Consider the following 23,261-nt stretch of genomic DNA (forward strand, 5'->3'; position numbering starts at 1 on the left):
AAGCACATCTCTGTGAATGAAATGAGTTTGAATTATCTGGAAAAGGGTCAAACATCTTGCATCAAATCTCTAAAAGCAAAGCTGATCATGAAGCCTAAAAGAAACTACTCAAAGTTTTCAGACAAAAATTCTATGGATATTGTGTATGAAACACCTAGGCTAGATGAGAAGAAGTTGTTGGCTAGGTCAATTGCTTTTTCAAGGATCGAGCTGATTCAGCACTTAAAAGAAGAATTGCCAAGATTTACAGAAATGGTAAAGAAATATGTGTGGTGGTTGGACACCCTCAGTTTGTTGAAGCTAAAAAGGAAGAAAAGGAAAGAATCGGGCAAGAAAAGAATCAAGCTGCCTTAGAAGCTAAGAAGCTCAAACAAAAGAAAGAGCAAGCTGCTATCTTGGCCAAACTTCAAGCTACAAAGACTACAACTGAGATTGCTGCACAACCATATGTAATTGCTGAACCTCAAGATCAAAAAGTGCAAGATGAACCACAACAGAAAAGAAGATTCAGATACAAGATCCACTCCAAAAGAGAATTAGACTTCAGTGATGAGGAAATGGAAGACTACATTCCCAAAAAGTCTACAACTTTAACTCAGACATCAAAACCCTCAATGGTATTTGAAGAATTCAAGGTGGTGGATCCAACAAGGAATATCCATGGTAAGCCCATAATTCCAAAGGATGAGCCAGTAGACTGGGATAGCTTGCCAATTCCTGAACTAAACTTTCCAATCTTCAACAAGCTAAAGAAAACAAAGACTAGAGCAAGCAAGAAAATGAAACCTGTGACTCTCAGATCCAAAATCCTAACCAAATAATATAAATTATGATATTTTTTTAATAATAAATAATTAAATAATATACAAAATTTTAAAATTAAAGATAATATTTCAATGACGGTGAAGTATCAGGCCGGTACTCCATTGGGAAAGGTGTATCAGGACTGATACTCCACAGACTGATTGACTACTCCACCGGAAGTGACGTTTAATTCTGTTACTACACTATCGTAGTTATTTAGGACATCTTATCATAGAATGGGTAATTTGGGTAAAATAACATCTGAAAATAATTATTTTGGTCATTTTTTCTTTATTATTCTCAAACTACAAATACACAAATTGCACAATTTGTAAATTTCAGTTACACTTCTTGCATTTTACTCTTTTTTATTTCTTTACTCAAAAATAAAAATATTTTTCCATCAAAAAGAATTAAAATAATAGTTATTATTATTCTTTGCTTCTAAAAATGACAAATATTATGACAAGTTTAATTTTTTAAAGTAAACTTAATAAAATTGGGGATGGGATGGACGGAGGCGCTTATGAATCGAAATTTAACCGAATTTATATGATTCTCGTTTTGCTATGTGCCCGTTTGGGAAATCTTAAAATAAGTAACTTATGACTTAAAATGATTAAGTCCGAAATAAGTGATAAGTTGATAAATACTTATAAGTTCTATAAGTGTTTGGATAAATTTACTTATAAGTCATAATTTTTTTTACTTAAATGAATTAAAACAAATAATTATTAAATATAATTATCTTAGTTCATGAATCTTAAATTATAAAATATTTAAAAATTTATATTTTAAAATCAAAACTTTAGAAAAAAGTGAAAAAATGAAAATAAGTTGGAAAAAAGTACGTCACTGCCTACTTTCAACTTATCAGCTTATAAGTTGTAAATTCAGCTTATAAGTTAGGTCGACAAACACTCGTCGATAAGCTGTTACCAAACAGGCCCTATATTTCGCGGTTCCATTTCTGCTCTCCAAAATCTCACATATATAAACTAGGGTTTCAACTCTCAATTTTCAAATCCCCAACTCTCACTCCAATTCAATCTTGTATCTATAATTTATACTTACAACAAATGGAACAACAACTTGAACTCGAAGAATTATCACAAATCGATTTCTCAGAACTCAAACACTACTGCTTGCAGCTACTTGAGCTCCTTCAAAGCCCTAGAAAAGACTCTCACACTCTCTCTCAGCTCCATCGCTTGCTTTTACGATCTCCGCCGCAGTCTCTGCAGCCTTTTTTCGAGTACTCTTTCGTGTTTCGAGTTTTTTTATTTGTTTAATTTGAGTGTTTAGGCTGTTTAATTAAGTGTTGATTAATGTATATGTGTGTTTAGTTGAAATGATGTGTGATTATGTTTAGTTTTTCTGTTTAGGTTGTTTGATTGCGCGCTTATATGCTTTAGGTTGTTTAATTGCGCGTTTATATATGTTTAGTTGAGGAGTTGAAATGTTCGATTAGTTGATTTATGTTTGTTTAATTTGAGTGTTTAGGCTGTTTAATTAGTTGTTGACTTATGTATGTGTGCATTTAGTTGAAATGATGTGTAGTGATGTGTGATTATGTTTAGTTTTTCTGTTTAGGTTGTTTGATTGCGCGTTTATATGCTTTAGGTTGTTTAATTGCACATTTATATCTGTTTAGTTGATTTATGTTTGTGTTTGTTAGATTGAAATAATGTGTGAATTGTGATTATGTTAAGTTATTCTGTTCAGGTCGTTTAATTGCGTGTTTATATGCTTTCGTATTTCGAGTATTTATATTTATTTAATTTGAGTTTTGATGCTGTTTAATTAGTTGTTGACTTATGTATGTGTGCATTTAGTTGAAATGATGTGTAATTATGTTTAGTTTTTGCTGTTTAGGTTGTTTAATTGTGTGTTTATATGGTTTCGTATGTTGAGTATTTATTTAAGTTGAGTGTTTAGGCTGTTTGATTAGTTGTTGATTGATGTATGTGCGTGTTTAGTTGAAATGATGTGTGATAATGTTTAGTTTTTCTGTTTGGATTGTTTGATTGTGCGTTTATATGCTTTAGGTTGTTTAATTGCGCATTGATATGCTTTCGTATTTATATCTATTTATTTGAGTAGTTAGGATTTTTGATTTGTTGTTGATTTATGTATGTGCATATTTAGTTTAAGCGATGTGTGATAATGTTTAGTTTTTCTGTTTAGGTTGTTTGATTGCACGTTTGTATGCTCTTATTAGTTATTTGTATGTGCGAGTATACGTTTATTTAATCGTGTATTAGTAGAATTTTGAATTGTGTATGTGGCCGGAACAATTTGATTGTGTATTAGTACTTTAGTAGAATAATGAATTGTGTATTTAGTCGAAACAATTCTTATTGATGTTTAGTTTTTCAGTTAGGTTGTTTTGCGTTACTTGTGTCTTTCAAGTTTCAAGTTATATACGTGTGTGCGTGACTGTTAGTTTATAATTGTATACCGACAGAGTGTATAACTAGGTAACTATGTGTGTGCGCGTGCGCACATGTATTTAGTTGGAAAACTTTGTTTTAGTGTTTAGTTTTGCTCTTTAGGCTGTTTGATAAGTTGTTGGTTTATTCGTTTTTTCAGCTATACGTTGTTTCCGTTGCTGCTTTTATTGGATAGAGCTGTCGAGTGCAGATCAAAGGTTGATTCTAATAATTCAAAAGGGCCACTTACAGTGAGTGACAGTGTAGCTGAAGGTGTGCTTAAATGTTTGGAGGAACTTTTGAAAAAGTGTCGAATAGGATCATTAGATCAGGTATATGAAATATTATTAAGTTCTGCTAATATGCATTTCGGAGTTTATTGGATTGATTACAGTTTCCGATAAGTTTTGCTATATATGTATATATTTGTATTATTTCAGTATGTTGTGTGTAGTAGGTTCACGCTGTCTTTTAGTGCAATATTACGCCCATTTATTTGCTTTTGTGGAGATTAGAGCTGCTTGACATCCTTCAATGGAAATAGAATTTGTATGTAATGACTCTTGAAGTGATTTTATTATGTGCAAAGGCTTCACTTGCTTGATGCTTCAAAGAAAGTGTTATGTTTGGGGCTATATATTCTTCCTGCTTCAGCAATCAATGCAGCATTTGACACCTATGAGTATGGGTATCTGATTGTCTTTGCAAATGGTAAATAGTGATTGTTAATTCAGTTTACGTAATTATATATTGTTTTGTTGTTTTCCCTTCTTAAGAGTGGTACTCTCTAGCGGAGGTCACTAACTGAAGAGGAAATGAGCGTCTGTATGCGTAGTGTCTTAACTAGATAACTTCCATAATCTTAATAATGAGTGTCTAGAAACTGAGAATGCTAGTTGTTACTGGTTGTACTTTAGATTAGAATTATTAGCCATTTAACAGGCAAGCTAGACTGGAATGGTTGCAGTCTTTCCCGTGATTGAGTATTTGGAGAGCAGGCTCATATGTAATATGGATATGGTCATCTTATCTTCACAACACTGCTCTAGGAAGAGTTTACAGAAGATAAAAAAGTCTTGGGAGCTATTTCACCAAGGATGGATTCGTGCATGGGAGGAGAAAATGTGTTGTAATTAAGGTGTTTGAAGTTTTACCTGAGCATTCTTATACATTAGTAGCTTGGTGGCATATATGGGTTTGTAGTTTCAGTTTTTGGGGAATGACACAATACATGTGAGTCGATCAAATTGGTTTTCTAGGGTGTTTGTATCGGGTTCTAACATAACAGACTCAGACAACGGTTTTGATTGTCTAAATGGGTATTGTTAGTTACTGGCTACTCACCTTTATCTTTTGAATATTAATGTGCCCACAGTCTTAATGTATTACACACATAACTCATCATGTGCGAACTGAGAACAATCAATTTTCATTATGTTCTTTTTAGGTCCATGAGTTCCCATTGTGCACTTCTGTTTATATATTAATGCATGATTGCAAATTGAAATCATTAAAAATACTTACATAAAAAGATGTTTTGGTTTTTTTCCCTTCCAGATGGTTATTGTTTTGAAGAAATTGACTAATGGGGCAATACTTTCTCCGTCTGAGGCTGCAGAAGAATTTCGTGGAGGGGTATTAAGGTGTTTCAGGGCTCTGCTTCTCAGTTTGCATATGTGCTCTAAGAAGTCTTGCTCATGTAAACAAATTACTGGCTGGCCTGCACTCTCAAAAAGCACTGAATTACAATCACCCATTAGTCGAGACACAAAGTATGATTCTGAACAAGAATGTTTACTTGCATTTCTTCAATCTCAAACTGCTTCACCTGCTGTTGGGCATTGGCTTTCGCTTCTTCTAAAGGCATGTGATGTTTTAGTTTAATCTTTTTGCCTTGCTTTTAAGGGCATATGTAGATTCTATGAATAATGCGATCGTTTCTTTATTGATCCAAATCTGCACTGAATTTTGTGTGTGAAGGCCGCAGATACCGAAGCAGGGCGTGGGCAGCTAGGTAGTGCACAGCTTCGGACAGAAGCCTTTTTCACTCTGCGTATACTTGTTGCTAAGGTGATTTTGCATTGCATTTACTAGCTTTTCTAACCGGTCAACAATCTGTTTATGTCCTGGGTTCTTTAGCTATAGAAAGTTGTCCGCCGCACTGATCTTGAAAACTTCTGTATATGGCAGCTTTAGGTTACATATTAGTATCCTATAGTTTATAGTTTTCTCAGCCGTATCTTCTGACAATCTTCATTACTAGACCTCAGATGTAAAATTCTATGTTAACTTCCGATATCATCACCCCTCCCTCCTTCTACATCCCATTCCCTACATATAATATAACCTCAGCTTTCTTTTTATTCTCGCCATGAAGTTGTTCTACTAGGCCTCTTTGTAGTGAGAGGATGGCATTTTTGTGGAAGCAGAATACTGTATGCTGCAGAACTACATGCCTTATTAATTTTACTCTAGCGGTGTATAACTTAGCCTTAAGTACAGCCTTGTGATGTTAACTTCTTTGTTGTAGGTCGGTACTGCAGATGCCTTATCATTCTTTGTGCCAGGGGTAGTAAGTCAGTTTGGCAAAGTTTTGCATGTAGCGAAAAGGATGATAAGTGGAGCTGCTGGAAGTGCAGAAAGCCTAGATCAAGCAATTCGAGGTTTGGCTGAGTTCCTTATGATAGTTCTTGAGGATAATGCTGATTTATGTAGCCTTGATGAAACTGGAAATGGCAATGCTGGCGTCCACTCAAGTAAGGAGAAATCTCCGCAGTCGATTCTAGAGGAACTCCGTCATTTGCCCGTTAGTTTTATTGGTCAGAGTCAAATTGTAGTGAAAGACTTGAAACATGTAGTTGTGGACGGGAGTGTTCCCGATTTAGAACACAAGAATGAGGGAACTAAAAGCCAAGAAAATGTGCAAGGAACTCTGCATGTTGATCGTACAAAAGATTGGATATTGAAAACTTCAGCTCATGTGGATAAACTATTGTCTGCAACTTTCCCGAATGTAGGTTCTGACAACTGACTCGGTACTTGGTAGTAGTCAAACCAAAAGATTTGTGCAGTTATGTTCATGTTTCTGTTTTTGCATTCTTTTCAAACTGTAGACTGTAGCTTAAATACCAATGTGTTCATATTCCCTTAATGTTAATCACTCGTGTTCACATATTTTTATAGCTCTGCGTCCATCCAGCTCAAAAGGTGAGGAAGGCACTTTTGGCTGCGATAGAAGGGCTTTTATCAAGGTGCTATTATACATTGAAGGAGAGCAGATTAGTTTTTCTGGTAATCTCACCCTGAACTAATAACTCTAGTACTTGTGCTTGTGTAAATCTCAAGTTACTAGCAAGCAGACTTTATGTGTCAAAGGGTCGAGTGGATACTTCTGTGAACCAATAGTGTGCTGGTAATACACCCAAAAAAATGTGTCCTCATTTAAATTAGCATGCATGCATTGTTTTGGAATGTCGTTCGACATTCTAACCAAAATTCACTCTAAAAAAAGTATCAGTTATTTGACTAAACTTATCAGAATAAAATAGTTACTTGACCAAATAGGTTTCTTTAATTTGCTTAACATGGTTGCATATACGAATTCTATATTTCCTTGGTCGTATGAGCTTATATTAATCTACCTGCATACAGGAGTGCTTATTTGTATTAGTTTGTGATGACTTCGAAGAGGTGTCTGAAGCTGCACAAGTGTTTCTTGGAGGTCAATTCTCGTCAAGGGGAAAACATGACATTAAGCATGACGTTGCTCAAATCTTTAGCAGGTTTAATTATATTTCTAATGGTTTTACCATTGTCGTCCTATTATTAGCATTTCTCTTCCCAAATCTGTAACGGGAGCTTGGAGAGAAGTGGATACTTGGAAATAAACTTACATATTAGTGCATTTCTGTTTACAGGCTTACCAAGAAGCTTCCAAATGTGGTGCTTGGAAGTGAGGAGGCAGTTGCAATATCACATGCTCAAAAGTTGCTAGTTTTAATTTACTTTTCTGGTCCTCGGCTTGTGAAGGACCACTTCCTCCAGTCACCTGTATGTGCACCTTCATTCTTTTTCTTTCTTATCTTTAGGCAGGTGGGTGGGGCCGCGGGGGATTGTGCCTTGTTTTAAGAACAGTATTTAATCACTTAAATGGTCAATGAATGTACATGACAAGGTTACTGAAAGATTTTCTTCCGTAATAAAGTTCATTGAAAGTATTTTATTTTAACAGACGGGTTTTTTTTTGTTTAAGTGTTTGATATTGAACATACTGTAACTAGGTTCCCTCTGTTTGCAATATTTAGGTCACAGCTGCCCAATTCTTAGATTCATTTGCCCTGTGTTTGGGTCAAAATTCGGCATTTGCTGGTTCACTTCAGAATCTAATGTTAGCAAGGCCGTCCTCAACTGGTTACCTGCACTCAATAGCCGAGATGAAAGCTGTCAATTCCTTCAGCATCGATGACAACTCTATTAAGCAGGCCTTTTCATCCAAAGAGCCAAGGTTCCTGGGCGCTCAAAACAACAAGCCTGTAGATACATGGGAAAATGTTCACAGTGAAGTAGAGCTTCCACGAGTGCCACCTTGGTTTGTCCATGTGGGCAGTCACAAGCTTTATCAGACCCTTGCAAGAATTTTAAGACTTGTAGGTTTATCTTTACTTGCAGGTTAGCTTTTGAAATTAGGTCTCTTTGTTTTTTTAATATTTTACCAGTCTAAGCTTATGCCAGGTCATTTTCCCAATTGTACGTAGACTCCCGAAGTGAAGCATCACTGTCAGTTGTTGCTGATATTCCACTAGGCTACATACGAAAATTGGTTTCTGAGATTCGAACAAAGAGTTACAGTAAGGAAAGTTGGAAATCTTGGTACCATAGAACTGGTTCTGGACGTTTAGTGCGACAGGCTAGTGTTGCTGCATGCATTCTTAATGAGATGATATATGGTCTGTCAGATCAAGCAATTAATTCATTTAGTAAGATGTTTAACATGCCCAGTATAAGATGGGAAGAAGTAGATGGGAGTGTGATGGTAGATGATTATTATATGCAACGGGGTGGAGTCGGGCATACTGGGCCAGATGAAACTGTTTGGAGGTTTTGTCAAAAGGATGGAAGGAGTCATTTGATTGATTGTGTTGGTAGTGTATTACATGAATATTTATGCAGCGAAATCTGGGATCTTCCGAGTGCAAAGCAGGATTTTGTTGAACTATCTGATATTGAAGATGGGGATATTACCTTGCATTTTTTTCGTGACAATGCTATGATGCACCAGGAAAGATACATTTTCCTTCACTTTGTGGCTTTCACATTTTCATTTATTACGTAAAAAATGTAAAATGAATTTGTTGTTTGTATATCTAAAGCTCTGTTTCTTTTTTGAAACAGGTTGTTATAGATGGGATAGGAATATTTAATATGTGCCTGGGCGGGGATTTCACATCATGTGGATTTCTTCATTCTTCACTCTATGTGTTGCTTGAGAATCTAATTTGTTCTGACTTCCAAACTAGAAGTGCATCTGATGCGGTTTTACATGTTATTGCAGCTACATCTGGCTATCCAACGGTGTGATGAAGTGATATGCTTTCTTCAGTTTACTTGAACTTGATAGGAAATTAATTTATTCAAACTTGTTGCAGGTTGGGCACTTGGTGGTAGATAATTCAGACTATATAATTGACTTTGTTTGTCAACAATTGCGCCATTTAGATTTGAACCCTAATGTGCCAAGTGTGCTTGCTGCTATGCTTTCCTACATCGGAGCAGCACATAATATATTGCCATTACTGGAGGAGCCGGTAAGTGTCTATATAAATCCTATTCTAGGCAATGTATCTTGGCCTTATGAGGTTTAGAGGATTTGTATACTAATTTTTATTAGTTTTTTATATAGTGAACTGGCAAAGATACAAGGGTTCCATCTCAAAAGATTAAATGAAAAAATAATTTTTATTGTGATGCTCTTTAGATTTTTGTTTTTACTTGTGCTTCTATATATTGTTCCTAATGAATAATACCAATATCTAATATATTTTACAGATGAGGTCTGTTTCACTGGAGCTCGAGATTCTTGGCAGGCATCAACATCCTGAATTAACTATTCCTTTCCTAAAGGTATTTGTGTAATGAAATCTATATGCAAATGGTTCTAGTTAATCATACAATCATTCAATGCTAAATACAAGTACAAATTGTCTGCCTTCATATAATAAGATATTAATGCAAATCTCTAGAAATTGTCTCATAATTCAACATCAATAGATGTCATTTATTGTAAATATTAAAGTAGTACATACAGTATATTGTACTCTTCTTATTGTACATATTGTTTTTTTTTTCTTAGGCAGTTGCAGAAATTGTGAAGGCATCAAAGCGGGAGGCTGTCACGTTGTGTTCTCAGGCAGAGTCGTATTTAGAGATTGTCAAATCTAAAAAGTGTACTATGGAAAATGAGATAAAATGTGGTTTAGAGTGTTCAGTGTTGCACGATCACAATAACATTGGAGCTACTCCTGTGGATTGTGGTTAGTATTCCAAACTTTGACAATGGTTTACATAATGATAATGTAGCTGTAACATCAATGACTTAATTAGGCTTAGTCTGGTATTCTGGTATCAACAATGTGAACCTAGTCCCAAGACATTCGGTAATGGACAACTTAGCATACCTGTGGTAGTTGTTACTGTGTGAATGTAGTTGCAACAAATTCATGATACAAAAAAATCCTATCCCATTTGTTTTAATTGTTAGCATACAATTGGGTGAATGTCTTTCCCAGTTGCATTCATAAGTCTCATACATATCTGCAACATTCATCTATAGTTATGCACGTGTGCAGCATGTCTTCTGACTTCTCACATTACTGTTACTCCTGAATCATGATGTATGTTAACGCACTTCCGGAAAGAGAATTCTCTGGCGTGGACTTGCAAAATACTTTGTTTTCCAAAAACTTAATATTATCATTCACAAAATTATATGATTGCCAGCTTTCCCACAAGAAATACTGTATGTTACAATGTGACTAGATGGGTTAAAGCTTGTCCTGTCTTTACTCTTTGGACCAGAAGTTGGAAATCAGCACATATTTGCCCAAAAAATAGAAATGAATTCAGGGTTGTTAAAATTGGCTTATCCATGACTTTTAGTCCATATAATGAGGATTTTTTTTTCAAGAACTACCCAGTAATGCTCTATCATACTTTTCTTAAGTCTCATTGTCTGAAGTTTGAAAGAATAAGATACGCAATTGAAAGTTTAAGAGATCTTTGTGGTTTTTTAAAATAATTTAAACACTACTCTTACTCATACCTTTGTTAACTTAACCACAAATAATCTTGACCAAGCTTTCACACCCGCTTTTTAAATGTGTTCTGGGACCAGGATTCATGAGCTAACCCAATTTGAGTGAAGTTCAAGTTTTTTCTTAATTAATTTTATGTAAATTTTAACGTTTTTTTATTCTAATAACTACTGAGAAAATCAATTGAATTCTATACCAGGAAAACAGAGCGGTGACTTCGTCAATAATGTAGATGCCTACATGGAAGAGGTGGAGTCGATGTTGCTCACATTGAATGATTTTAGAAGGTATAGACGTACAGTTGGCTCGATAGTTGGTTCATGTGTGACGGCTGTGACACCTCTTCTTATTTCTGCAATGCAAGTGGCTAGCCTAGTTGCCTTTGATATCATTGAGGTATAATGTTTTCTATTTATAGTGTTTGCTAATTTATTGAGTGTGTCATATGTGTAACTAGTCTATAGTTTACACTTATTCTGACTGCTTAGGGATTTCGTTTAAAAAATACATGACGTCATATTATTTTGTCTAAAAAAAAGCTCCTGCATCAGCAGGGTCTGGCCTGGTCCTTGTAGTTCAGAAAGTGACCGTTTCAAGGGGTTTTAACCCTGGTCCAATAATATATTTCAAATTGTTCTCATTGTTTTTCATTACCGATGATCTGCACCTGCAGAATACGTAGTCCAGTATAACTTTCTAGAAAGGCAAACGACCTATCCTGGTGACTTGTAAACACATTCAGAATCAAAAGTGTTTGATCAGTCACTTATCTTTTTATATGGCATTGCTTATGACAAGGATAAGTGGACATCATTAAGGAGAGTAAGGTCCCTAAGTGACTACTAAAAATAATTCTTTGCATAGTGTGGAACCAGTTATATGTTGTTGGCTCCTATTAATAATGAACCTAGAGCTTTTTGTAAGAAATTGGCATTCAAGAGCATGTGATTTACATTTATCTTCCAACTTTATTATCTACTCTTGTTACTGATATTGCATTTTAGGTGTCTATGTCTCATTTTTTGTTCTACACTGCTGCTTAAAACTTAGGATGGCATTCTGGCTCTTGCAAAAGTGGAGGTGGCCTATAAAGATGAGAAGCAGACTATGGGGGTAATTGAAGAAATCGTAGATTTGTATTCGCGATACGATCTTAAAGATGCGCTGGATGCAGACGAGAATGTAGCAGATGAGAACAGGTTGCTTCCTGCAATGAATAAGATATGGCCTTTCCTGGTTTCATGTTTCAAAAGTGGGAACCAGTTGGTGAGCGTTGCTATACCTTTGCTTGGTTATATTTTTGTGTAAATATGCACCTCAACTTTTGTTATACATTTTTTTTTGGTCGGTAACTTTTGTTATACATTAATTTCATATACTTTCCATAAATTTCAAAAACATCATTGTGGCATATTTATATGTTATCCAGTTCCCATAATCAACTCGACCTTTCTGCTGTGATGCTATACCGCCAAAAAGAGAGACATTTTCTTTAAACTGATTATTATAAATGAAGCATTGCATTTTAAACAGTACGGTATCATTACTGAGCTTAAGAGTGTGGTTGGGATAGGTGATGGATGACATATAGGAGCTTCGTTGTTATATGTTAATTTTTTTTTTATTAATGTATCTCTTATTTTCTAGTAACACCAAAAAAATGTATACCTTCTAGGGTTTAGCACTCTATATTTCGATTTAAGGATGTGTGATCTTCACTGTTATTTTTTTGTAGTTTCAAGCAATCTGTTCAAGTGGTGATGCACTTATGGTCTATATCCTTATAATTGAAATCTAGTAGCTCATTTGTTTTACTAATTCATGCTTTGTAAAAAGCTCGTTGTATATTCTAACGGTTGATTTAACAGGCTGTTCGCAAATGTTCGGCTGTAATAAGCAGTTCAGTACAAGTTTGCGGGGGAGATTTCTTTTCACGCCGCTTCTATACTGATGGGGGGCACTTCTGGAAGCTTCTAAACACATCACCATTTAAGAAGAAACCTTTCTCAAAACAAGATAAAGCACCCCTACAACTTCCTTACCGAAGTACTCTTATGGCATCCGAGGGTTCAATGGCCGAGGTGTCTGATATGAAAGTTCAGGTGGCAGTTCTCAATATGATTGGTGATATATCCCGGAACAAAAGGAGTGCTTCAGCACTGGATGCAGTCCTCAAAAAGGTGAGTGGTATTGTTGTAGGGATTGCATGCAGCGGTGTCACTGGGCTTCGTGATGCATCTATAAATGCCCTAGCTGGCCTTGCCAGTATTGACCCCGATCTGGTTTGGCTTCTTTTAGCCGATGTTTACTACTCAGCCAAGAAAAGCACACCATCACAGCCCTCTGCAGATTTTCCAAAAATCCATCAAATTTTGCCCCCACCGCCATCTACCAAAAGCTACCTTTATGTACAGTACGGAGGCCAGAGTTATGGTTTTGACATAGATTTCTATTCAGTAGAAATTGTTTTCAAAAAATTACGTTCACAGGTTTTCATTTCCCAGTTCCACATTTAGATCTCGCGAGACAGCATATTCATGTACAGTTAGGAGGTAATAGGCATATTGTCATTTCTGAATTAGTACCAGTTACTGAAAATGCAGTACCGATCATGTATATACGCTTTTAAGCTTTGTATGAGCTTGAATGTCGATGCACTGAAATTTACAGATTTTAGCTCTTCTAGTGACAGAATTGTAGCAAAGAAGATGCCAACTGTTTGTTGTTCACTTTTGTAATTTGTATTTGTTATCATAGGAGTACAGATAAACCTCTTTAAAGTAATATGGTTGGAACCAAGAAAAAAATATTATTTCAACGATTTTATTATTTTATTAGGAGTAAATATACATTATGTTCATTATACCGGAGAAAAATATTATTTTAGCGAGATTAATATTTTATTGATTATTACTTCGTCGAGGTTCAACTGTATATATGTTAGACGTAAATGTTTGTTGGTGATATAACATTTTTTAAAGATCGTTATTATTTGGTAAGATACTAATAAAATGTAGCTCTTTATTAATGAGGTAAAAGTCACTTATATTTCAGATTAAACTTTTTGAGTTAAAAAATTTCATTGTGGAGTTTTTGAAATATTCCAAATCAAGGATCAGTTCTGTCATCTGCCGCATTTGATAAATTTAGACACATTTTATTTAACAGGACTTGAATCTGGAAATCTAAAAGTTATTGATGCGAAATTGGAATATTTGGTAGGACCTAAACAATAAAATACAGATTATTAGAGTGCAATGAAATTACTCAATTGTTTAAGGTCTTATCTTTTATTGTCCCGATTTTTGTGTTCGATTTTCGCTCATACCCGAAATTTGTTAGAACGTATACTAAATTGTAAGCCAAATTTGTAAAAAAAAATACCGATTATTAGTTGCCAAATATTTTATTTTCCCATTTTAAATCAAAATATTTCATTCAACATAACATAGTAAACAAATTACCATTGTTGATATTAACAATGAACAAATTAAGCAAGGCTTTAAACCAAATATTTCACAACTCATTTCAGCCAGTGCCAGATTATTATGCGTTATATTCTCAAGCTTTGCAACTTTGTATTGAATTGAGAGCTTATAAACAAGGCAAATTGCTGCACAGCCATCTCATAAGAAATGGGTTGCATTCGAATTTATATACCAACACTAAACTGATCATATTTTACTCAAAAGTAGCAGAAATGAGAAGTGCACGCAAGGTGTTTGATGAAATGTCTGAGAGAAGTGTGGTGTCTTGGACTGCAATGGTATCTGGGTATTGTCAGAATGGCGATTCTGATGAATCTTTGAAGGTGTTTGGGGAAATGCATAGGGAGGGTGTTAAGTCTAATCAGTTTACGTATGGGAGCGCGTTGAGGGCGTGTACTAGTATTGAGTGTTTGGATGGTGGAAAGCAAATACAAGGGTGTATTGAGAAGAGTAGGTTTGTGGAGAATTTGTTTGTGCAAAGTGCATTGGTTGATTTTCATTCGAAATGTGGGAAGATGGTGGATGCCTGTCATGTTTTTGATGTGATGGTTGAGAGGGATGTGGTGTCGTGGAATGCGATGATTGGTGGTTATGTGGTTCAGGGTTTTAAGAATAATGCGTTCTTGATGTTTCGATCAATGCTTAGGGAAGGTACCGCTTATAAAATAGAAAAATCGCACTTTGCAGGAATGCTATGTTGTTATAAGCAAAATATACGTGAATGTTTTGTTCAAGTATGCATGGTAGTGGTTATTAAATTACGTGAAGAACTTAGGAAAACCATACTAAAAAAAATTAAACATGTGTCTGTAATGAAAGTCAAGTTAGAGTACGAAGCTCATTTGCAGGAGTGCTACATAATTCTTCCATTTACTTTATCGTAACTAAAAATGAGTTTATGACGTGAGTCACAGAAATAAAGTAGTATTTTGTCTTTTCATTTGTTCTTCGTATTTCAGTTTGAGTAGAGTTGAAAATATATCCTTAACTGCTTGTATTATTTTGTGCGAGTATTTTATCCTTGTTATTCAATATCAGTTATCAAGTCCAGACTCAGATGGTATCTTTCTGTTGAAACTTTTCATGTACTATTTCATGTTGTTTCAAATTGCATAAGGTATCCGTTGAATCTTTCTTGTACTGACATCACAACATTATATACTAGGTATGACTCCAGATTCATTTAGTCTGGGAAGTGTTCTAAAAGCCTTTGATGGAGTTGATGATCTCCTGATGGTCATGAAGATACACGGAATTGTTATAAAACTGGGTTTTCAATCATTTAATATATTGACTGGATCGCTGATTGATGCTTATGTTAAATGTGGAAATGTAAGAACTGCAAATAACATTTACAAGAGTATGCTAAGACTTGATACAGTATCATGCACAGCATTGATTACCGGATATGCACGTGAAGGTCGCAACTGCATTGATGCGGTGGATCTTTTTAATGAGTTGCGACGGATGTCTCTTGCAATCGATAACATTATATTGTGCTCGATGCTCAATATATGCGCTAATTTAGCGTCACTGGTCTTGGGAAGGCAAATTCATGCAATTGCGGTAAAGAAGTATCAATCAAGTCATGATATGGCCATGAGCAATGCTCTTATTGACATGTACTCAAAATCCGGAGAAATGAATGATGCTAACCAGGTTTTTTATGACATGGAGAAGAAAAATGTTATTTCATGGACATCTCTAATTGCTGGATACGGGAAACACGGGGATGCAGATACGTCGCTAAAACTCTACAAAACGATGGAACATAACGGGTTAATGCCAAACGATATTACATTCTTATCCCTCCTCTTTGCCTGTAGCCACAATGGGTTAACCAATGAAGGATGGGAATGTTTCAATAATATGGTTAGCAAATATAATATATTGCCGAGAGCTGAGCACTACTCATGTATGGTGGATCTGTTTGCACGTGGGGGTCAATTGGAAGAAGCCTATGATTTAATATGCAAGATGCAAATAAAGCCTAATGCATCACTATGGGGTTCTATTCTTGGTGCTTGTAGCATCTATGGTGATACAACTCTTGGAGAAGTTGCAGCCAAGCATCTGTTTGATTTAGAGCCAACAAATTCTGCTAACTATGTTGTTCTAGCAAGCACATATGCTGCAGCAGGCTTGTGGGGTAATGCATGGAAAACTAGGAAATTAATGGAAGATACAGGTTTGAAAAAGAATTCGGGATGCAGCTATCTTCAGTCCACAAGAAAGAGTGCTACACTTCTGTCCGCAGGCTAAATTGACCAACTTTACAGGTAAAATATTTTCCCAAGGATTTATTGTGCTGATAGTGATACAGTTGTTTAAATACATTTTCTTCATTACTTTGTAGTTGACATCAATTTAATTTAAGCAAGAAGCCGACAAAAACTAAACTAAAACGAAGGAAGCTGATAACATATAAGAGGAAATTACTGACAAGAAAGTTTTCCGGAACAGAAGAGAGAAGGTCGTCACCAGGAGGATGCTCGTGTTATGTTCAAACCGGATATGATAATTACAATAGGTATGAATTCCATAACTCTCATTTTTTATTTTATATAATTTATTTGTGTAAGGTGAATTCAAGGTTAATCAATGCAGCGTATAGGCGCGCGCCATTTATGTAGGATGGTGCAGAAGCTGGTGAACAATGTTAAACATACGGATCAAAGGGACTCTGTTGTACTTCTCATTCGGTACTGAGCTCTTAGTTTACTGAACCAACTTTTATACATCTCTATGTTTTATAACAGTACTGTCTTTACTCTTTATTACTGCAGAACTTGCATGTATAAATAATCCCCTGGCCTCAGCAAGTCAGCAACAAGTGCAAAACCAGACCAATCAGCAATGACAAGATAACAAGGGGAAGGAGGGGTGTTATGCAGCTTTGTTGTTTAAATCTGTATGCTGAAAATATAATTATAAAATTTTAATGAGTTGTTCTAGTATAGAACTTCTGATAGCGGCCTTGGCCAAACAATGTGCACTCTAAAATTTCTAATGTACAAGTGAAATATATACAATGAATACAGAGACTACGAAGCCTATGATACAGTTTGCATAAAATTTAACTTTGCACAAGTTGAAACCCACTATATATTTATTGCACTAAGCATGGGTCTTTACGGAAATTGCCTCCCTACTCTTTGAAGTAGGGACATGTTTTGCGTACATCTTACCTCTTCCAGACAGTCTAAGTGATATAAACTGGATATGGTTGATTGATTGATTGATTGATTGATTGATGCTCTAAATATATTTGCAAACAAGTCCCTGTATTGTGCTCCCAAAAAGCAATGGAGCTATTCAAACTAGAATTCAATCAATGTATGATGCAATCTTAACAAATAACAAAATATTCATCACCAAGTATTATTGTTCTACAATCACTATAGATGCAGAGAGTAATTATAACAATATAATCTTAAATTAAACTAGGTGAGAGTGTTTGTTTTAGCAAGAACTCATTCTCTTCACCTCCCTTAGAATGATATCACTAACCAAATCTTCTCCAACCTGATCCGGTGATCATCTTTGCAAGCCTAATCTTCTCACCCGCGGTGGTTTTGGTTGACCAAATCGTCTCCTCACTGAATTGTTAGCCGAATCTTGAGCATGAGCATCACCAGCAATAGCCAATTTGTCCCCCCAATGTCCTTGCTCCATGGCGTTACTACTACTGCCGTTGGACTCCTTACGTTTTGTATTTGCACTCTGAGCTTCATCATCTCCAAACGCTTCACGCAAGGCATCAAAATTGATCATCGAACTCAGCCTCTTCTTACTGCATAAAACCTGGACTTCGTCGTCTTCTCCTGGAACAGAAATCCCATTTGACAAGTCAGCCGGTTGACATTCTGTGCACTTCGCATCCAATCCACCACAAAAGTATCCAGAAAGCTTCACAAACTTATCATAACAAACACGACAAAATCCATGAAAACACTTCTCAGCATTCAGTGGATCGTCAGCAATCAGTCGATTATAATGTGGACAAACAGCATACTCAGCCCCCGGAATGAAATATTCACACTCCTTAGCAACGCTTGCAAAATCATCATACAAATCCTGTAACCTACTCTTAACCAACTTTTCACTCACTACACCTCGAAAAACAGAAACAACATCATCACAATCAGACACATCAAATCCGTTAAAATAAGCGGCCATATACACAGCCGCAGCACACAATCCACCAAGTCTCTTCCAACATCCCACATACTCCGACTTCCAATCAGCTAAAATCCGCAAAGCCGTCAACACGACAATGAACTTGTTGTTATTCTCCTTGAACTTGTTATTCTCCTTCAACAGCAGCGCAGCCGTAAACCGGTGAATAAAAAACGAAGGATCCACAATTTCAGACACTTGAAAACCATCAACTTCATCCCTCAAAAACATGTAAACATGCAATAACATAAACCCTACGTCATACACATTGACACCGAAACTCGAAAACTCGACGAGCATGCATGGCACATCATTGGTACGACAACTAATATATAAGCAAATAGCTGCAAGTACTTTATCTCTGCGTAAATAACCAGAAGCAGAAGCTTTTGTGTAACAAAACATAGCGAAATCAATGACGTTGTCATCGAAAATATCTCGAATCTGCGCAATATAGTGGACAACGTGGAGTTTGGGCGGAGTCTGAGGAATGTCATCTTCATCATCATCACGTAAGACGAGACCGCAGACATTACAGCCTAAGTAACACTCGCAGAGGCACGACAGTTTGCGGTTTGATTTACATATGCGGCACCAAAACAACTCCTCCCCCATTATAGGGTTATCTGCGCCCTTGTGGTTGTCGATAGACATGAATAGATTATAGAACCCTAAATTAAGTTTTTTCTAAATATATATATTGTATACGAGACATTAAGAGTTTGGTTGGTCGGTCAATCCATTCTAATTTTAATTGACATTAATTCAGTTTCTTCTACTAAATTAAATTTTACTTTATATTGAAATCTTATTATAATTAATACTAAAATCAAGTTCTTCTATCAATTTAATTCTAATTCATATTTTTTTTTCTAATTCATATTTATGTATACTATATTATAATAGATGAAATATTAAAGTTTGGTAATCGGTCGGTCGATACTTGTTGAAATTACTTAATTACCCTTGCTTAACTATTCGAATTTTAATTGATCGGTCAGTTAATTCTAATTCTAATTATATTTCAGTCAACTTACTCTACCAATTTTAATTCTACTTCTATATTATTTTAATTGATATTTCGAGCTAAAATAAATTTAAGCAAACTAAATATAATTGGTTGGATTTGATAGATAAATGTGCCTCGGGATAATAAATATTAATGACCGGAATAAAGAAAATAATACTATTAAACTAGGATAAATAAAAATCAAAAAAATATATATTATTCACCTGGGATAAAAATATATTATACAATTTATCCAAACTAACACAAAATTAAAATTAAAATATAAATCGACCAACTAAAACAAAATCATATATACTAATTATTTGGGCTAAAACAAAATTATCTAATTGATCTGGATTTAAAGAAATTAAAATAAAACTATAAATAATTAGTTGAATTTGGTCGAAGTGGTGGGCCTATGGGTAAAAATAATAATATAAACCATTGATCCGGGAAAAATTAAATTAATATCTGACCAAGTATCATACATATCTTATTGATCTGAACTAAAATTTAACTTTTAACTAAAATATTTATTAATTTCATTTTTAAAAATTCATATAAGATTATCAATAAAACTATATCGTTCAAGGCCGCGACATAATGGATACGTTGTATTTTTACTCTCAATAAAATAAAATTTCGCTATAATTATTTCCCTGTACCGAGTGTAACATCCTAGTCCCACATTGAGGAAATTTGGGACTTCTAATCAGTATATAGGGCAAAGTACTTCTATTATGTGTACCAACAAATCATAATCTTTTGGGGTCCGTGGTCGGCTTGTCGTCACCCCAGTCGGCTGCACTCAGGACATTATGGTTGGGCTTATTTCAGACTCGTAATTGGACTTGATATGGTTTTCGAAAAAGGCTCGGAAATTGATTCGGGTTGTCACATACGCTATCATACGCTATCAGAGCCGACTCTCGAAAGCTTGATGCGTCAAGTTGCCGGAGGTGAGGACACGACGACTGGTGGTATTATTCCACAATGATAAGAGGTCCAAAGGCGGGGACACGAAACCAACCGGTATTATCCCACAATGGCTATAGAGGTACGATTTTGGTCATATGGGCTGTTTGATTGGGCCTGAGTAGGACGTCAGGAGTTTAAGCGGAGGAGTTTTTAACACCCCAGTCCCACATCGAGGAAATTTGGGATTTCGTGTCAGTATATAAGGCAAAGTACTACTATTATGTGCACCAATAAATCATGATCTTTTGGGCTTGTGGTGGGCTTGTCGTAACCCAAGTTGGTTGCATTCGGGACAATATGATTCGGTTTATTTCAGACTCGTAATCGGGACTTGCCCCGGTTTTTGAAAAAGACTCGGGATTTGACCCGAGTTGTCACACTCTACTACTTTAAATAAGTTTAATTGTTTAAAAAGAATTATTAACATATACGTGTATTAATATAATTAGGGTGATGCAGTCATATCATTTAAAATTTAAAATGAACAAATTTAAAAATTCAATTCAAAAAATAAATTTATATAATATTAAAAAAAATCTGTGCAATCCGTGCTTTGCACGGGTTTTAAGCTATTTTATTATAACAACCAATTTAATTATTAATATTATTCTAAAATAATCTAAACTTTTCATTAGAACTATGCAAAATTAAATTTTTGATCCTGAATATAAAATTTTAAACAAACTAAATATAGTTAGCTAGATTTGATTGATATAACGTCTCTCGAGTTAAAATAAAATAATAATTACTATTGATTTAAGTAATAAAATTATATCATTAAATTAAGCTAAAATAAAATAATTATACTATTCATCCAGGATAAATACACATTATATAGTTGACCAAAACTAAAATAAAATGAAAATCAAAATAAAATTCGACCAACTAAAACAAAATCCTTCCCGGCTAAAACTAAATTATCCTATTAATCCGATTAAAACAAATTACAATGATTTGGTCGGTTTAATGAATCTCGGGTTAAAAAAATAATGTAAACTATTAATTTAAAGATTAAGAGAAGTAAATATCATACTAAACATAATCATATATTATAGATTTAAACTAAATTAACTTTTAATTAAAAATATTGTGATCACACGTAGAAATATGAATAAAAATATTTTATTAAATGAGTAACATTACTTTTTTCGGATACCTCATCTCAAAAAATTAATGAATATAGATTAATATATTTATCATTAAATCATGCTATTTAAAATTTTAAATGAATTTTTTTAAAACTAAATTAAAATTATTTTTTTTAAAATATTTAATAATATAAAAAACCGTGCATCGCACGAGTTTTAAACTAGTAATTATAAAATTTGTAAACAACAAATATATTCTAATAAATTTATTTTGAAAAAAAATATTTCTCCCATATTTAATATTTAAATCATCTACCACACTTTTTGTTGGGATTCATGACACAAACGCAGCGGAAAATTCAAAAATAAATATGAAAAACGAAATCCCAAACGCAGGATCCATGTGAAACAAAACATTTAATTCGGAGGTTAGATGTTTACTCTAATAAAACTTTCCTTCTGATTGTGATGAATGTACAAATATGAACAAACACAGCAACCCTCCTTTCGAAGATCTGCTCTCCAATATATCCACACGAACGCCCGATCGTCCAACGATCACCTGAACCGGTACTAGCCGATTTGGTTGCCTCTCTTCTCTCTCTCTCTAGCCTCTCTAAGATGTAGAGCTGTTAGGGTTTTCTAAAAAACATGATGTGTCAACTAAACCCTAAAAATATACATCTTAATGTATATATATGGGAGTGAGGACTTGGGCCTAAACCTAATCTTAATGGGCTTCTTAAAGTATCCATTCTAATTTTGGGTTTATATTATTATTAAATTCGAATTCTAATATATATACAATTAATCAAGTCTGGCTTAATTAATTTAATAACTAAATTCGAATTAATAATAATAAAATATTTAAATTCATAATTTAAATAACACTCCGTTTTAAACGTTCTTTGTGTGTGACCCTTTAGGTTATTATTACGTTGGCAATAATTTTATTTTCTAATAACAAAATTATAAAAAATGAGTGACATCTAGTAATACATCATTGTGTCTTCCTCTGCAAGCGTTTAATCCTTCTTTTCTTTATTAATGAGTAAAATATTAAACAAATCACAATTTGAGCACGACCATGCATTTTATAGTTTTACTCAATTAAGGGGCCAATAATATCACTCATTAAATAAAGGAGGATCCCATCTAAATCATTCATATTTCTCATACGATTCATAATATATACAATGTCTATTTTTATTATTACTCGGTCAAGGATAACTTTCAATAGTATCAAAGTATATTAATTCTCGTATCAAAATATAATGATTTCAGGTCAAAGGACCAATACATGATTATCACTGTGAAATTAACTTATGACACTTTAAATATGTAGTATCTCACAACGGGTCAATTCAGCACCATGTATTTAATACATATGCCTGTGTTTTGACTTTAATATAACCATACATATGAGCAATGAGATGTGATCATCAATCGACAAACACACTAGTCTCAACGTATTTATTATCGTCCCTTAACAATAATACTTGACTAGTGAACTTTAGGAATATCAATACTATTCTCATAATCTCATTTCTAAGTAACGTACTTAGAGATATAGATTTACATATCATATTCCAAGGACATTTATTGATCTAACATTTTATCGCTGAAAATAAAGATATAATAAATTTCTAAAGAATAATCCATAGAATCATAATTAATAATCCAAATGTTTCATAATATAAACATAATAATGTTGTCTTTAGGGTACAAGCACTAACACTTTTAACATTCAATTCAATTAGAATATTATTTTCAATTTACTATCAACATAATTTCACGCATTTCATGAGACATAACTATTCTTCAAAATTGATTTTTTTTACTAATTAACATTTCTTATTAAATTTCAATATGCACAATAACATGTGACATCATTAGTATGTAAGACGAGACTGCAAATATTACAGTCAAAGTAGGAATCACAGAGACACAAAAATTTACAATTTGATCCATAC

The 23,261-nt window shown here is 34.3% G+C and overlaps 3 protein-coding genes across 9 annotated transcripts; 2 read left to right on the forward strand and 1 right to left on the reverse strand.

The window, feature by feature from the left end:
- The first annotated feature begins 1,747 nt into the window (after nucleotides 1-1,747).
- LOC141689873 (uncharacterized) lies at nucleotides 1,748-13,330 on the forward strand. Of its 3 annotated transcripts, XM_074494376.1 has the most exons (17): nucleotides 1,748-2,059; nucleotides 3,397-3,568; nucleotides 4,794-5,099; nucleotides 5,217-5,306; nucleotides 5,767-6,249; nucleotides 6,420-6,527; nucleotides 6,888-7,018; nucleotides 7,154-7,286; nucleotides 7,541-7,904; nucleotides 7,991-8,511; nucleotides 8,625-8,807; nucleotides 8,882-9,040; nucleotides 9,282-9,356; nucleotides 9,586-9,766; nucleotides 10,746-10,942; nucleotides 11,597-11,812; nucleotides 12,415-13,330. In XM_074494376.1, the coding sequence occupies exons 1-17, from the start codon at nucleotides 1,884-1,886 to the stop codon at nucleotides 13,060-13,062; spliced, it is 4,143 nt and encodes a 1,380-aa protein (XP_074350477.1). In that variant the 5' UTR covers nucleotides 1,748-1,883; the 3' UTR covers nucleotides 13,063-13,330. The 3 variants fall into 3 exon arrangements, with proteins under 3 accessions (XP_074350477.1, XP_074350478.1, XP_074350479.1); XM_074494377.1 differs by lacking the exons at nucleotides 1,748-2,059; nucleotides 3,397-3,568 and adding an exon at nucleotides 3,616-3,947; XM_074494378.1 differs by lacking the exons at nucleotides 1,748-2,059; nucleotides 3,397-3,568 and adding an exon at nucleotides 4,049-4,374.
- A 648-nt stretch (nucleotides 13,331-13,978) lies between these two features.
- Nucleotides 13,979-17,097, forward strand: LOC141689243 (pentatricopeptide repeat-containing protein At3g20730-like). Of its 5 annotated transcripts, none has more exons than XM_074493472.1 (5): nucleotides 13,979-14,685; nucleotides 15,200-16,313; nucleotides 16,416-16,564; nucleotides 16,642-16,736; nucleotides 16,821-17,097. In XM_074493472.1, exons 1-2 carry the CDS (start codon nucleotides 14,028-14,030, stop codon nucleotides 16,294-16,296), a joined length of 1,755 nt encoding a protein of 584 aa, XP_074349573.1. In that variant the 5' UTR covers nucleotides 13,979-14,027; the 3' UTR covers nucleotides 16,297-16,313; nucleotides 16,416-16,564; nucleotides 16,642-16,736; nucleotides 16,821-17,097. The 5 variants fall into 5 exon arrangements, with proteins under 5 accessions (XP_074349573.1, XP_074349575.1, XP_074349576.1 ...); XM_074493474.1 differs by having other exon boundaries at nucleotides 16,498-16,564; XM_074493475.1 differs by having other exon boundaries at nucleotides 16,498-16,564; nucleotides 16,649-16,736.
- A 474-nt stretch (nucleotides 17,098-17,571) lies between these two features.
- On the reverse strand, nucleotides 17,572-18,867 carry LOC141692130 (uncharacterized). Its single transcript, XM_074496869.1, has one exon. It carries the CDS (start codon nucleotides 18,865-18,867, stop codon nucleotides 17,572-17,574), a length of 1,296 nt encoding a protein of 431 aa, XP_074352970.1.
- Between the last annotated feature and the right edge of the window lie 4,394 nt (nucleotides 18,868-23,261).

Source organism: Apium graveolens, chromosome 10, assembly GCF_009905375.1.
Source record: "Apium graveolens cultivar Ventura chromosome 10, ASM990537v1, whole genome shotgun sequence".
Lineage (NCBI taxonomy): Eukaryota > Viridiplantae > Streptophyta > Magnoliopsida > Apiales > Apiaceae > Apium > Apium graveolens.